Below are 17,035 nucleotides of genomic sequence, written 5' to 3'. Positions count from 1 at the left end.
CTGATGTAAAATAAGAATATAACTAAAATTTGGCCAAATATCTCTTGGCATCTTAAGTAGCCAGGTACAAGCAGAATGAAATAAACTTTGTTACAACATGAAATTATTTAATAAATTATAAGAGAATTTGGTGATTATATATCTTATCAAGTCTTAAATACTTAACAAATATCTTTTGTAGATTGCACAGTGAAGATCTGTTGGTGGTCAGCTTACAGACAAAACAATAAATTGAGTTGATCATATGCAAAAAAGTGGTCTACATAATCATATATGATTCATATAAATGATATCATCATGAGTCATTTCAACACCACATAAAATCAATCATTTTGATTTTGTTGAAATTATTATGATGATATATTTGGGATCAGAGATGACGTAGACAAAGCTTGATCTGACTCTTACATATAAAACACTAAGTCGTGGGCAAAATCTGTACACCCTCTGGTCCATCAAAACCAAGAAAATGCTGACTCCCTGTAAGAACAAACTGCCTTCTAATGCTCTCTCATTTTTTCCAACAACTGTAGTTTTAGAAAATATCTTTCAGATTGCAAACAAAAACTGTTTTGGAGATTTTGACATGGCCACAAAAGAGTGATAGGTATTATTTTTTTCTTCCAGTCTCATGAGATAAAAATACAAGCAAGGACATAAATACAGCCTCTATGTCTCTATTCTAAAAAAAATGCTCTCCATTTTGCATTGTTACATGACTTTCATAAGAAAATGGTACAGATTTTAAAATAAATGTTAAAAAAAAGAAGTACTGGATCCAGGAAAACAGATCCAGGTTTGCCAAGGAACAATAATGTCATGTGGAGGGAGGGGGAGGTGGTGCAGAAGGAAAAAGGGAGGTCCGTGCCAAGCAAAGCTGGGGGCTGTTCAATCAGCTCTATCAGGGCTCCATCAGTGTCTCCACTCCAGCCAAATCCAGAGAAAACAAGGAGTCAAAGATTCAGGTCAATAAGCTTATAGGCGATTTGCACAAACAGTTCCTCCAGCAAGGTAAAAAACAAAGTCATATTGGCTTTTCTTTTTTATTCCTTCTCTTTGAACTCCCTGGTCCAAACACACCCTGGAAATGTCAATGTTATATGCAAGAATTTTAAAAGCTCAGCTTCTTAATCCCGTTAAGAAAAAAGGAACAAAGTTGCCTGTAAGATCTCCTTCTTTATTGAACTCAAAGTGATTATGGAAGAGCCGCCTTTTGCAAATTCTGATTCGAGTTGCCCAAGCATCAGAGGAGGCAAAAACATGTCATTAAAGGCAAAAGTGAGTAGGAAAGAAAGCAACCCAATTGAGAAGGGTTTACGAAATACAAGTAAACAGACTTTCTGAATTGAAAAAAATAATAACAAAATAAAAAGAAAATAGGAAACGACACAGTCAGTATATATGTTGGACACTGGATTAAATGAAAAACAAGTAGTTACTACTCCCACAACCAAATCTGCATGAAGGTGCGGGGTTTTTTCTTCTTTTCGGTATTAGGAATCTAGATAACATTTTTGTTGCTTTACTTTAACATGGGAAAGGGGGATTAATGCAAATAATCTAAGCTTGGATTTGTTACCAAAGAGAAATCGTACTTTTCCTCAGTTATTTCTTAATTTTTAAACTAAACTACGAAACTACATAAACTGATAGAATTAAAGGGAATGTGGGAGGACCTTTCAATGAGTCTGGCAACCTACCGGCAGAAACAGTTAAGCACAATGATAAAACCGACTCAGATACTCACGTCTTCTACTCGTTATCTTTCTGATACAAGGATGTCGCATTGTGGAAGGGAGCAAAGTGACTCATATAATTCTCAAACACCCCAAACTGCCCTTCCGGAACCAACATTAATGAGCTACAGATGGAGTCTCATCAAGCCCTTGGCTAAAGGGATGATTGTGATTGGGGTTATCTGTATCCCCTGACAGCTTCCCCAAATTGCCTGTTTCCATTTCCTACTTTAACCTCTACTTTTTGTAGGCCTTTCTTTTCTAGGTATGTACCAACCTGTCATGACCATGCCTCTTCTCCCAGTTACACCTCAGCTCTCCTCTGTGGCTCTCTCAAGCTTTCCATAGTGGTTGTGAATCCAACAGATTCCTAGAGCAAGTCCCACAGGTAGGACTACACTTCTCCTACTCCCCAGCTCTCTGCTGTCCTCTTCTGGTTTTCCTGCAACACTAACCTCATAGGTACAGCAGATTCGACCCGGACGGAGTACCTGGAAGCTCATTCCCTTTCCTTAGGTCGCTGCTCAAAGTTCGCTCTCCCATCATTCTTGCAAAATCTCTGTCTTGCGTGCGTGCGTGCGCATGTGCACGTGAACGCGCGCGCGCGCACACACACACCCACACACACCCACGCACCATTCTATTACCTTTACCTGTTTTGCTTTCTAGTGCTCAACATCACCCATCACATTTTACAATGTGAGTCTGCTTATTTATTGTCTGTCTCTTCCTGAAAATAAGACTGGCTTTTGTCTACGGCTGTATCCACAGCACCCGAGAAGTGGGTCTGGTACACACCAGATGCTTAAAAATGGGTTGAGTTGTATTGAATTTATCTATTGAACTGCTTCTGCCAACCTGATTAAATATCTGTTTATGTTTGCTTTTGGTTTGGTATTAATTACTTCTGGGGCTAGAGTTAAATCCAAGTCTCAGTAACTCAGGTTTTCTTCTGTTTTCTTTAATATGCTTTGCATTTTTCTATTTTCAAATTTCTTTAAACTTGAAGACCTCTAATATTAGTTCGTCTGTCTAGGTTAAGAACTTCCCCTAGTGATTTCTCTGACTATTCTCCAAACACAGATCCTATTATTTAAAGAAAGATTTGTCTCTCTTCCAAAATCAAGTCTGATGGCATCATTTTCCTTTTCAGCCTTTGTTTAGAGATGATATCAGCAGGAAACACTTGGTAAGGACCCTCACTACCTTTTCTACATAATCAATAATTCAAAGTTCACCTACATATAGTTTCTTTGGAGTTTTCCTTTTTGAATAATAGTAGATTCTCCTAGCCTACAGTGATGTTGACCTGACACTTCTCTTCCTGTTCACATATCCTGTGACATTCTCTTGGAATATATCCCAAGACATGTTTGTTTAATTTCAGTCATTAACAAACTTGGGTATTTCAGTGAGTAACTCCTCCTGCAAATAATCAGTAATAGTAGCCCAGTTTTACAATGGCTCCCTATCAACCCCACCAGGAAACTTACTGTCTCTGAGTTTATCCAATAATTGCTAATATATGAGTACCCACCTGCCAGCAGTAACACACTAAAAACTCCCCCAGTTGCTCTGCAGACCACCTATGTTTCAATTTGTATTAGTTTGCTTAGTTCTCAACATGCATTGATGCACTTCCATGTTTACTATATAAACCAGAAGAAAGGCAGAAAACAAATCACTGAAGCATATAATCCAGTACCACAGGAAACGTGTAGCACTTATGGACCCAGCCTTGATGTCTTCGTCATCTGTAAATTCAAGGAAATAATTCTTGCTTGTTTCCTTCCTCTTGGAGATACTGTAAGGCAAGATGCCAAATGATCTCAACTCAGTGCACAAAAGAGGATGCAAATTTTAAGTATCGCTTTATAGTTTGCTGAAATTTTTAAAATCTAAGGAGAGCAAGCAACTTTAAGAAAAGCATCTTTCAATAAACAGTTCATTTCACTCATTCAAAAGATGAAGAATAGAGATGTGAAACATGCAACTAATTAATACAAAGTAAAAAGTGACCAAAGAAACTTCAACATTATTGTGACTTTCCAATTTTAGGCCTGCAACTCTAACAAGGGTTTATTAAAGGTGATCTTTCCCGCTTCTAATTGTGAATATTTAAGGCTTAGATTCACATGATTTAGAATTTTGCACATCTAAACATTGACATAAAATTCTCACCCACATTTTGACATTTCTGTGGAATATCACATTATGGGAGTGATTTGGGTCGTATTTAATCACATGTTTTATAATGACCAGCAATAATATTAATAAATGCTTTGAGACTTGTAAAAAAGCCTGCCCTTTGACAACAAGGAAATAGATAATATCCATATGGAACTGAGGAAAATACCACAACAGTAAGTAGAGAATCATTTGAAACGCTGAAAATATCCTGTGTGATGCAGAAGCTTAATTTCAAAAGGAGGTAGGAACTTTTATTTATGAAAAGCTATGTCTTCACAGATGTACCAAGAGGGCTTTCTTTACCATTTTTTAATAAAAAGGAAAACTACAATGGCATATGGTTCCTTTTATACACAACGCAGTTGCTAAAATATGAATGAAGATATACTGAAATTATACGTGTGTCCTCAGTACTCTCCACTCACTACCCAAATACCTTGTTTGAAACAAGATATTCTTTTTAAGTTTATTTATTTACTTTAAGAGAGAGAGAGCAGCAGAGGAACAGAAAGAGAAGGAGAGAGAGAAAATTCCAAGCGGGCCTGGGCTCACAAATTTTGAGTTTATGATCTGAGCCAAAACCAAGAGCTGGACACTTAACTGGCTGAGCCACCCAAGCGCCCCAAACACTTCAGAAATTCTATGTTTTTGTGATCAGAGTTTTTAAACTGTTATCCTTTGTTAAGTGCAAACAAAACATCTGATGTTCAAAAGTGTTACCCCTGGAACTCAGTAAAGGAACCATGTCATTGCTAGATTTTTTTTTTTATTTTAAAAAAAAATTTTTTTTTTCAACGTTTTTTATTTATTTTTGGGACAGAGAGAGACAGAGCATGAACGGGGGAGGGGCAGAGAGAGAGGGAGACACAGAATCGGAAACAGGCTCCAGGCCATCAGCCCAGAGCCTGACGCGGGGCTCGAACTCACGGACCGCGAGATCGTGACCTGGCTGAAGTCGGACGCTTAACTGACTGCGCCACCCAGGCGCCCCTGTCATTGCTAGATTTTAATCATGGCTACTAGATCTTTAGATGAAGAAATAATAACCCAATATAACATAATCCAAATAACCCAATTTATTTTCAGATAGATAGATAGATAGACATACACAATTTTTGAGTTGTTATAAGTGACTTTATATGCAAAAATATGTTTCATCACTGAAACATTTTTCTTCAGGTGAACAGTTCTTATACACTCCTTCATCCTGACAGTGGCATCATTAACCATTGAAATACTTATACTCTTTTAATGCCAAACCTATCTTCTTCCCTACAATTGGAAAAAAAAAAAAACGTAATTGTGTGTCATTGAGACTAATATGTGAATTTCTACAGAAAGATTAGTTTCTAATTTTCCAGAGAGAAAAACTTTTCTCTTCCTATTGTAGCTAATCAACTTAAGTGAAAAACAGATGGAATCCCTACCATGACCTCAAGGGGATACAATATCTGTCAAAGAGCTGTCTCTCTTTTCCGCCAGTTCCTACTGACTTCAGTGAACATCTCCTGGTCTCACATTTTATGAGAGTAAAATAATGAAATTTTTTCCCTATTAAATAAGATGACAGCAATCTGCAATAGTAACAGTAGTATTTATCCTGAAAAATATTATGTGAAAATGACAATTCTTTTTTCCACCCATCATTACTTGCTAGTTTCAAACTAAACATTCGAAAGTTATATTTATACTATGTAATACATTAATTATATGTATAATTTTATATTAATTCACTTTAATTATATATTTAGCTATATATATATATATATATATATATATATATATATATATTTCCCCCCCCCCCCCCCCAGATACTACCAACTTAAATTTTGGAGTTCTATATTCTTTTGTCAGGCATAGCCCTTAATCAATCATCATCCCAAAATGTAGTCTAGTAATAACTATCACTACTGCTTCTCTGGATTAATTATGTTGGCAAAAATGGTCTGAATCCACACATTGTTTCTTACAAGAAGAGTAAATGGCACACGCTATTGATTCCTTCTATTTACTGTAACATAAGGCATGTGCTCTACGATGCACTTAAGAATATATTCCCTCACAGGGGCGCCTGGGTGGCTCAGTTGGTTAAGCTTTTCACTTCAGCTCAGGTCATGATCTCACCAAGAGACCCGCGTCGGGCTCTGTGCTGACCACTCAGAGGCTGGAGCCTGCTTTGGATTCTGTGTCTCCCTCTGTCTCTGCCCCTCCCCTGCTCATGCTCTGTCTCCCTCTGTCTCAAAAACAAATAAAAAAAATTCAAAAAAATTTAAAAAGAGAATATATTAACTGACAAAGAGGGAAAATGAGAAGTCTGCAAATACAGATCTAAAAACTTCATTTCCAGCCAGCTTTTACATGTATTGCCATGGCTACTATGATCAAGAAATGGTTCCAGCATCCAGAAGAGCTAAGCAAAATATTAACTTGGTCCGAACTAAGTCAACACTGCCGAAGAAGGACTACTCTGTCCATATCACTCTCATTTTCAACCAAAAGTCTCCAATGTAGGAGACAAGGACCAGGTTCAAAGTCACCTTGAGGCCTATGGGAGTTAAAGATTGAGGAGATTTTCTAAACTTCAGGGTGGCCAGATGCTAATGCCGCAATTCCATTTCCATAGTTTTCAAAGTTCTACTGACCACAGGGATAAGAACTGGCTGACTTCTTTTGTTTCTAACACACTAGCACCAGGAGAAAGTCATACTGGAACCTTAACAATATGTATCGAATATATCTGTGGCCACTAGGATACCTGTATCGGCAGGTTATGTTTTTGTTTTTTGTTTTGTTTTTTTGGAAGCTGTATCATCATTCTGAATTTTAGGCCATCAAATCTAATCAACAGATTTACACACACAAAAAGTTTTTTCTCACAACTTCTCTGCCTAAGAAATACACACATCCAAATAAATATGGTTCGTGCACAAACACAGACAAATAGAGATAGACACACACTCATCCATGCCCTCTAAGAAACTGTCATAGTAAAGCTGGCAAAATCAGCTGTTCCAAACCAAGGAAGCAACCTAACCATTTGTGAAACTGAGTGCTGATGCAGGAGATGATAGAAGATCCACCTCACTTGCAAAGACAAAACAATTAAATTCGAAAAAAATAAAAAAGAATCATGAGAAACCTTAAATGCACTTTTGACAAACAGAGACAAATGAATACATATGCCCAATGAAGACACAGTTACTGGTGAGGCCACCTGACTCCAAGTCAAGTTTGGAAATGAACTGACACATATTGTCTCAGGTATTTCTTCCAGCATAATGTTAATGTGTTAAAAGAATATCTAGACTGGGAAAATACTGTGTATTTTTCCTATTTGACACTATCTAAAAGAGTAACATCCTCAGTTATAGAATGTCAAACACCTAAAGCACTCAAGTTTTATTTTTATTTTTATTTTTATTTTTAAAGTAAAGTCTAAACCCACTGTGGGGCTCATACTCACAACCTGAGATCAAGAATCGCATGTTCTCCTGAATGAGCCAGGCAGGTGCCCCTAAAGCATCGAGTTTTTAAAAGAAGTGAGCCAGAACCTTGGGGCTGGAACTATCTGCCCATTCAATGCTTTTACAGGGCCTAATTCAGTGCCTTGCAAACAACTGACATTCAATAAACACTTGTGAAAGATTAAATGAATACATGATAAAAATGAAATATATTAGAATTGGCCAATCAACATGAAAGTATTTTTTTTAAATATACGAAATGACTTATTAAAGTGGAATTACTTCTTTTAGCCCTCAAAATAGCATTTTGTGTTTAAAAAATTCTACATTGTATTTTCAGACTCTTGAATTTTGTATCAGCACTTGGAACACTTTTCGTGCACTCTATCAGTGCATTTTTTAAAGTTTGCAAAATCACCTGAGTAAATGGACTCCCATATTGCATCCAACCATTAATGATTACCTTTGTTACAAAAGTATTCCACTTCTTCACAGCTCAGATTTTCAGGCCCAAATTCTGTAGAAAAGCTTTCCTCCAACGGAAAATCCCCTTTTGAGATGATGTCTGTCTCCTCTGATGGACACTCTTCTTCTTCCTCTTCAATGGCATCTTCTAGCGGCCCTTGAAAGAGAATCAGGGACACTGTACCAAAAACATCCAAAGAAGCTAGTGAAATAAAATCCTTTAATAGGGTATTTTGGTTAAATTGGTGAGAAAAAAAAAATGAATTCTATGAGTGGGCCAAGCAATATCATCAAGGGGACTTACACAAGATAATGCCACCCTCATATTCACAAGAAACAATTATCTATAATGAGAAGTGGAAGGAAACCAGTGCCTGAAGTTACTACATAGAAAACAACCTCCATCTTCAACCCTTCCCCACCCCCAACTCCAAGACCAAATCTTCTTCTCTCTCTCTCTGTCTCTGTCTCTCTCTCTTTAATTCTCTCCTGAAGAGCAAAACTGTGCACTTTATGTTCATGTGTTAGAATTAACTGCCTGGTAAAGAGTACAAGTCTCTTTTACATCGTTGTACAATTTTACCTGAGATTTTAATAAAGATTTAAAGTAATTGAATGCATTTTAATTGAACTGAGATTTTAATAAAGTCTATACTTTTAAAAACCCATCTTAAGAGTGGATTCCAAGAAAAGATTTCATTATATGTGTTTGAGGCTTGAAGAAAAATTACATATTTCTCTCCCTGATGAAAGCATAACCCTATTCATAATTAATTGAATTTTTTCTGAAATGAAAAGTAGTTTTCTAATGAAAAAATGTAATTTGTATTTATGTGATACTTTTTCAGTAATAAAAATACAACTCCCTTAGAGTGAATGAGAGTGAGGTGCCCTACATTAATGGACCTATTTTATTGAAAGGAAAGGGAGGGCTATCGTTGTTCAGATGGGTCAGAAGTGGACTACATGGGGATACCACATGGCTGGTTATGAATTCCTGACCGCCCTAGAGAAGAAAAGTGTCTGACTCATTTTACTAAGCAGAGGCCTGCATTTGCTCCTTAAAGAAGCGATGTGGCATTTTATCCAAAGAACACAATTATGGTAATTTGTACTAATTGTCACTCACATCCACAGTCTCATCAGACAGGCTAAATACTTAACAGGCTTAAGTAGTCTCTCTCTTACTTCTTAGAAATGTGCTGGAAAATTCTCAGGGCCAAAGAAGAAATCTCATAAATAATTTAAAATTGTGCACAAAATGCAATTTTTCTGTATGTGTAGGCAAACAAGAATAGGTACATACAGCACAATATCTGGTATTTTCCCAAAAGCTAATTTCTAAAGGGTAGAATACATAAGACACACTTTCATGAACAAGATTAGTTCGTTGCATGGATTTAAATTAAGGGACATCCAAGCAAAAAACTTCTTATGGAGTTCTTTGTCCTTTTTACAATTTATTTTTTCTCTTTTTCTTCAAAATAAGAAATGTTAAGGAAAAAAGAATACCTTAATTTCAAACACTCTGGTAATGTGTTTTCTTATTCTCAAGGTGGAGGGGGGAAAAAAACCCATGGATTTTTGCACATACTGCCTTCAAAAGTTACGGATCTCATATTAGTTTTTACCTCTTATTTATTATTTCACTTTTAAAAGTATAATGTTTTAACTCTTAAAACAATTACATCAAGTAGCAAGTATGCAAGGAATATATAAAACAGTAATACTGTAAAATATAATCATTAAAACACTTATCTGATAATTCTAATTTTTAATGCTGAGTCTAATGAAAAATTTAATAGAATATCCTCCATATTTTTTTAAAACATCTTAATTGTAATAACAATTCTGGTCAAAATAAGACATGTGATGCTGTCTCATTTGTGTTTCATGTGCGATTTCAAAGCACTTTCTTATGCTATCTTTAAAATAACCCAATGAGGTAAGTATGAGAATTAATACTATGTTTACTTTGTGGATCTGGAAAGCTCAGGAAGTTAGTTAATCAGAATAAGGTTATAAGCTAATAAGTGAAAAAATTGATGTGAAAATCCAAGATTTTTAAATACCTTTTATTAATACACCATACTACTACACAAAGTATTCTTCACTAGTTACAGACTGATTCCTTCATAAATAAACTTATAAAACACAGAAGTCTTCTGAAATGCTTAATTCATATTAATGTAAATACTCATAGATGCTTAAAGATCTGTCTCTACAAATTGAAAAACCTCATGTTGCTTTTCTCAGATTACTGACAATATATGTTATAAAATATTAGATTGCCCCTCCAGAAAAAAAATCAGGAAGATCTTCTTATAGATTTTATTTACCAAAACTAAAATAGTTGGTTCCTAATATTTAATGATTTACATAATTTATATCCATACTAAATCAATCTGCAAAGAAACTGCCTTAACATCAGTTTTAACAAAAATGACAATTTCTAGAATATGTAACTCTGAGTTTTGCTAACAAGAAATAAATCTCTAATTGTTAAATAACTATTTTAAATAATTCATATACATTTTAGTGAATTTCTTTTTTTCATCTGTGCTATACATCATAAAGACAATTCATACATATTGTAAGAATGAAATCAATGGTAATAAAAATGCTTTCTTTTTTAAAAAATTAAATTCTGAGCATATATGCTAACATTCTTAGAAGGATTTTTATTCAAGATAGTATATAACTGAGAAATTTTTAAAATATTCAATGACAACAAATTGGCTCTAATGGTATATGAAATTCAAACTTAATAGTTTAAATAAAACTTAAATGGAAAAACTTGTGTGAACATTTGAAAGGAAAAAAAGCCACAAAACAATGATCTGTGCTTAATAAACCTGTAACCAAGCCACCCACGTTTTTGGATGTATATGTATATAGATGTGTATATATATATATATATATATATATATATATATATACACACACACACACACACACACATATACACACATACACCTTATTTATCAAAGCTTATCATAAGATCTTAATTGACAATATAATGTTCTATATTCTGTGGGCTCTTTTATTTTATATGCTGGTATCAATTCACAATTTCAAGCATATAATTGAAAAGAAGCACTTATTTTCAAAAACAAACTGCAAAAACCCAAATGAAAGGTGAAAAAGTCTTGAGATCTTCATTCGAAATACATGAGATCTCATTGTCAATATTTAAAACAGGCCATAGGAAGGGGATTTAATGACCAACTTGTATTTTTCCCAAAGTAAGTGTCAGATTTATATAATTTACTGTACTTTAAAATGTGAAATTACTAACCATTCCTTTTGCCATGCTATCTAATCAGGCTCTGGCAAAAAGGCTTCTCTTAAAATGCATAGTATTTATGGTTTAAGATCAGATCTCGCTCTACTGTCTATATTGCATGTTTCTTTAACAGGAAAACCTTACAGATAATCGGTGGCCATAAACTAACATTTTAAAAGGGTAAAAGACACTCGAAGCACAAGTACAATTAATAGCACCAATGAAGGAGGGAATGAAGGAACCTCGTGTATATGGATTAGTGGGCACAGAAGTCCACTTCAGAAAAATCACCACACATAATTTGACACAAATAATAATATCTACTCAGAAAAGGCTCACGACTGAGCTCCATGTGCCCTCATGGAGAAAATTACTTCTGATTGAGGCCACTTGGCAGGCAAGTGGAAGGAAATCTGAATTTCAGCTCTTCAACTGCCTCTGATTTATAGATATTCAAACACAGTTGCCAGAATTAATAGTCTTAATATGTATAAATATAAATATTTCCCTCATTTTAAAATGCTAATAATTAGCTGTACATCCTAAAGCTATGAATACAATTCCTGCTATATGTGCTATATGTTGGGCCCATAAGGTTGGGCCCATTCGTCTCTCAGAATGGGAAGGCATCCTCCCACATTTTATACTGGATGAATAATACAGATTACTGGGAGATTCTGGTGAGTACAAAGTACTACTTCCTTTTTCAGAAGAGGAGATAATCGGGTACTTGGGAACCCTCTAAATGCCACAGCTACCTTTGCCCTCTAGATATAAAGCTGATTCGCACCCCCTGACAATACTGACGGCCGTCTAATGCATGGTGCAGCCTTTCACTCAGCCATTACAAACGCTGCACCAAAGTGTGGGAGAATTTTTCATTTGGTGGTTGTTTCAGTGATCCGCGGTTGGTAAAGGGCAGGTGGGAAGTTGAAGATTAAGTAGTCCTACCTTATACACTGGTGATATAGTCAACGAATAAAATGACGATAAAGAATTGTATTTGTATGGTTACGAAGCAGTTTGAGGAATACTTACTCCCAGGTAAATGAATTTATATTGGTGGTTAAAGAAATCCCTGAAACCCATCCATAGCCACTAAGGTAAGAGCTAGAAGGTGACAAAGAACACTTTAAGAAAAAAAAATGTATATATATAGGAAAGAACACTAAAATATGCAACACAATGAGGACATTCAAGAAATGGTAAGGATTAACACAGTAAATATTAAATCAAATCAAATATATGTGTCTTTCAACATATGTTGTCTCGATCAATAACTTCCTACCTTGGCAGCATACGATAAATTAGAGCAGTCCTCACCTTAATGTCAGATTGCCTTCGTTCATATAAATTCAAAGCACTTCAGAATGAAGCACCCAAGAAAGAAATTAAATTATACAGAAATTAAAATACATTGCCAAATACAAAGAGGAGAAAGAAATGCCAAATTCTATGGTTTTGGCGTGCTATCCCCCAAAGGGGTACCTTCTCTTAAGCACTCACTGGCATTAATTTATTAGAAATTATTTTAGTTTGGTTTTGCGTGCCTTCTGATTAAAACAAGAAAAACACGTTGTCATAACAGAACTACAGAGAGCATTCAGTCTCCTCTCCATGCATTAATATTCTAAGCATTCTAGAGGCTGCACAAGACTAGCCACCTAGCAAAATGAGACTGTTTCAGAATACTGGGCAGCCTTGATTGCAACTGACAGGTGGGAAGAAAGTCACATTAAAATATTATCATTCCCAATAATTACAATAATCCATCATTGCGTGCTCCGAAATTCTGCTAGGTGAGTTTCTTCCAAAAACACACAAATATTTCCAAACCTTTTTAATTCATTGCTTCCTAATGTATGTCATTTCAGGTCATTTTTATATCTGATAGTATGATTAATATTAAAGCTTCCATCACAAACTTTACATCATTTTACTCACACACAGAACAAAGAATATATACCAATGGAATAATGGAATAAACTCCTCAAAATCTAAATAAATTAATGAAAATGAAAATGGTATTTTCCCCAAAGTTGACAAATGCTGTTTAAAATCATTTGCAAAATATCTACTCAGACAAAGAAATGAGAAGGCATGCAAAACCTTCTAATATATATAAAACATAGGGATCTCTAAATGGGACAATTTAAGCAGGAATGTATACCACGCTTTAATTAGTACCTAATAATCGAGCCACATTTATCAAATGATGCTACCTTCCAAAAGGTAAATATGAAATATAAACTTGCAATAGGCAAATCCCGGCTCACGTTTAATATGCAATGCACACGTGTCAAAATTCTATACAGGCATGCTACATTTTAGTTGATGGGTAAAAGGAGTTAAAAGAGAACTTTCCATTCTGAAATTATGTTACATTTTCTGTATGTGATGGAAATGAGGCGGTGGACTGACATTTAAATTGGATGTCTTATTTCTAATAAGAAAGATTTTGAGTGTCACACATTCTGTACATATATGGCCTGCCTGTTCAATCAGAAATGGGAAACAACTCTAAATTAAAAAGCAGATATCCACAAAAGTGTGCCCCTCCCCATCTCGTTAGGGAGTAGGAACGTTTCGATCTTCAGAGTACGAACATCTTTTTACTAATTTTATCTGGGGCAGATTTTGTGTCTCTCACTAGCTCCTCTCTTAGAGTTTTCAGCTGTCACACTCAGCCTTCCTTATGAATCATCATTACCCCCGTAGGCACGCCTCAAAATGCTTCTCACTTGGTTCCTATTACATTTGTCTCGTGCATATCCCACAGGGCCATTTAATGAGAAGGGGCAGGCAAGAGAGATCTCTTTGGACAGTGCAATCCATACTAACTCGTGTAATTGAGCTTAACAGCAAGAATAAAGCCTTATTTCTGTGGTCTAAAAAAAAAATAGTATTTAAACGAGCAAGTTCTTCCTGCAGTCACTCACTTTTAACAATAGTTGCATCAGGGGATCTAGTAGAAGGAAACATTTTTATTAATTTTTCTCTTATCTGCCAGAAGAATGTTGATTTTTTTCATTTGCGTTTGTTGCCTGCAGGTAGCAGACCAGAGAATCATATAGTAGAAATTCTTCTTTTTGATTAATTTCTTTCCATGTGTTATGTTATTTCTTATATATAATTGATTTTGGGCTTTGCTCATAGCTGTACATCTTTTTTATATCTATACCAACTGCTGTCCTTCAATCTAGAAAGTTGAAGGAAATTACCTGAATTTTGTTAAGTTTATTAAAAATGAGATCTGTGAATATTTAAATTGAGTTTTGAAATGTTAATGCAAAAAAAGATATTAGAGAATTTTTAATGGAGGGTTCAATCTGACCACATTCCATTGTGAAAAGAAGGGAAGGGGGTCAGGTTTTATTCAAATTGTTTCTTTAGGGGAAAAAAACCAAACACTTTGATTTTATAAAAATAGAGTAATATTCTTTGCTGCAAGGTCTTTGGCCATTTTTACAGATGGCAGTATTAATACTTCTTATATATAAATCCGAAAACAATTTAAATACTTTAATTCCTCCTGCCTTGAAATGCTTTGCTTTGGGAACCTTCACATTAACTGAGTAAAGTTAACAAGAAAATGGCAATTTCGCCTAGAACATATACCAGCTTAGCAAGCAGCAACTAACCTTACCTAGTAGCTTAAACACTGATATCACAGGAAGAATAAAGTCAGATGAGGAAGTACAGACAAATTTGAACTAGAATCTCTAATGACTACTCTCAAGAAATAACTCAGGCATTGAAAAAATTCAGTTCATTAGTAAATGCCTTGTGCATTGACCCCGGAAGTTAGTGACAAGAGACAGCACTGAAATTCAAACATTTTGTAATCAGGTCTCCCTCCAGAGCCCCATAAAGCTATTCTCAGTTTATTGAAGATGGTAACTCTATCATAAAGAAATATGAGAGTTTACTCATTACTAAAACAGTATATTTTTATACGATTGTGATGTATTTCAATAATAAAAAGTGTCTAATTGGTAACAAGCACCAAAGATGAAAGGCGTATCCATGATTTTGTCCTCTTTATGAGACTTGCATGTATTCATTTATTCATCCTTTCCTTCTTTATTCATCCGACCAGTATTTATCGAGGGTGAAGAACATGGCAGGCACTATGTTAGGCACTGGGATGACAGCAGTGTACCAGATACCCATCCTCAGCAGAAGGGGCCAGATAATCTAGCTAAGAAGATAAATTTATGCGTACAAAGGAGGAAGTTTATTTATTTAAAAAAATTTTAATGTATGTGTTTATGTTTGACACATAGAGAGACAGAGCATGAGAGGGGGAGGGGCAGAGAGCGAGGGAGACACAGAACCGGAAGCAGGCTCCAGGCTCCTAGCTGTCAGCACAGAGCCCGATGGGGGGCTGGAACTCATCAACTGCGGGATTATGACCTGAGCCGAAGTCGGACGCTCAACTGACTGCACCACCCAGGCGCCCCAGAAATTTATTTAATTGTTTGCATTTTTTTAAATTTATTTTTGAGAGTGCAAGTGGGGGAGGGGCAGAGACAGGGGGACAGAGAATCCAATGCAGGCTCTTCACTGACAGCAGGGAGACGGATGTGGGGCTTGAACTCATGAACCATGCGATGAGATCATGACCTCAGCTGAAGTCGGACACTCAACTGACTGAGCCACCCAGGTGGCTCTGAAAATTTATTTTTAAAGAAAGAAGTTCCATTTTAACGTGGGGAGGGCAGGGAAGGCTTCTTGGATATCCTAAATTCTAGTTATCTGTGCATTTTTCTTATTTCCTCTGTTATAATTCTATCTTGTCATAAAATTGAAGATCAAGTCAAGGAGAGATAAAATACTTAGCCATTTTTTAAGGCCTAGACACATAGCTTTGAACTATTACTAATTATATTGTTGATGAAGTTGATTACACTTGACAGTGTGAAATCCGTGGTCCTTTCCTGTTTACTCAATATAGATGCCATCCACCCTCACCCTGCCAGTTGGTTTGGGGATATGGAATCAGGCAAGCAGGAATTTTCCCCAAAGTGAACACTGTTGTCACAACAGAAACATCAGATGTTACACAGAATATGTATACAGTACATTAGATTTTTAAAAGCATTATCAGTAAGAAAGGAAAGGATTTGAACCTATCCACAGAACCTGTTATAAATGATATGTTTAGTTTTTATTTTTTGATTTCAAGTTTTTCTTTAAATTATAGTTAGTTAACATGTATGGTTAAAATTACTTTCGAGTATAGAATTTAGTGATTCATCACTTACATACAACACCCGGGGCTCATCACAACAAGTGCCCCTTTTAATGCCCATCACTCATGTAGCCCATTACCTGCCCACCGCCGTCCATCAACCTTCAGTTTTTTTCTCTATAGTTAAGAGTCTCTTATGGTTTGCTTCCCTCTCTCTTTTTTTTCCTCTTCCCCTATGTTCATCTGTTTTGTTTCTCATATTCCACATATGAGTGAAATCATAAGGGTATTTGTCTTTCTCTGATTGGTAAGTATTTACTAAGTAAATTAATAAAACACTTATAACCTTATAGACTTGTACAATATATATATATATATATATGTATACACACACATTTTCTTTATTTCTTTTATTTATTTTTATTTGACACACAATGTTACACTAGTTTTAGGTGTGCAACACAGTGACTCAACTTCTCTATATGTTATGCTATGGTCAACACAAGTGTACCTATATCTGTCACCATTCAATGCTATTACTATACCATTGACTATATTCCCTATTCTGTACCTTTTGTTCTTGTGACTTATTCATTCCACAACTGGAAGCCTGTATCACAATTCCAGGTTTCATGATATACTAACTACAAAACTATAGTAACCAAAACAATATGGTACTGGCACAAAAACAAACACATAG

The 17,035-nt window shown here is 35.5% G+C and overlaps 1 protein-coding gene across 2 annotated transcripts in view; it reads right to left on the bottom strand.

The window, feature by feature from the left end:
- ZFPM2 (zinc finger protein, FOG family member 2) overlaps nt 1-17,035 on the bottom strand; it is a 471,767-nt gene that overhangs the window by 366,434 nt on the left and 88,298 nt on the right. Inside the window, exon 2 of one of the 2 annotated variants that reach the window (XM_058698815.1) lies at nt 7,854-8,012. The exons of the other annotated variant lie outside the window; for it this stretch is intronic. Within the exon in view, the coding sequence (XP_058554798.1) occupies nt 7,854-8,012 (159 nt within the window). The remainder of the gene's footprint in view (nt 1-7,853; nt 8,013-17,035) is intronic. 2 annotated transcript variants of the gene reach the window in all.

The sequence above is a fragment of the Neofelis nebulosa genome, chromosome 14, assembly GCF_028018385.1.
Source record: "Neofelis nebulosa isolate mNeoNeb1 chromosome 14, mNeoNeb1.pri, whole genome shotgun sequence".
In the NCBI taxonomy this organism is placed as follows: domain Eukaryota; kingdom Metazoa; phylum Chordata; class Mammalia; order Carnivora; family Felidae; genus Neofelis; species Neofelis nebulosa.
Note: the sequence above shows the minus strand (reverse complement) of the source record. Positions and strands in the feature narration are given on the sequence as shown.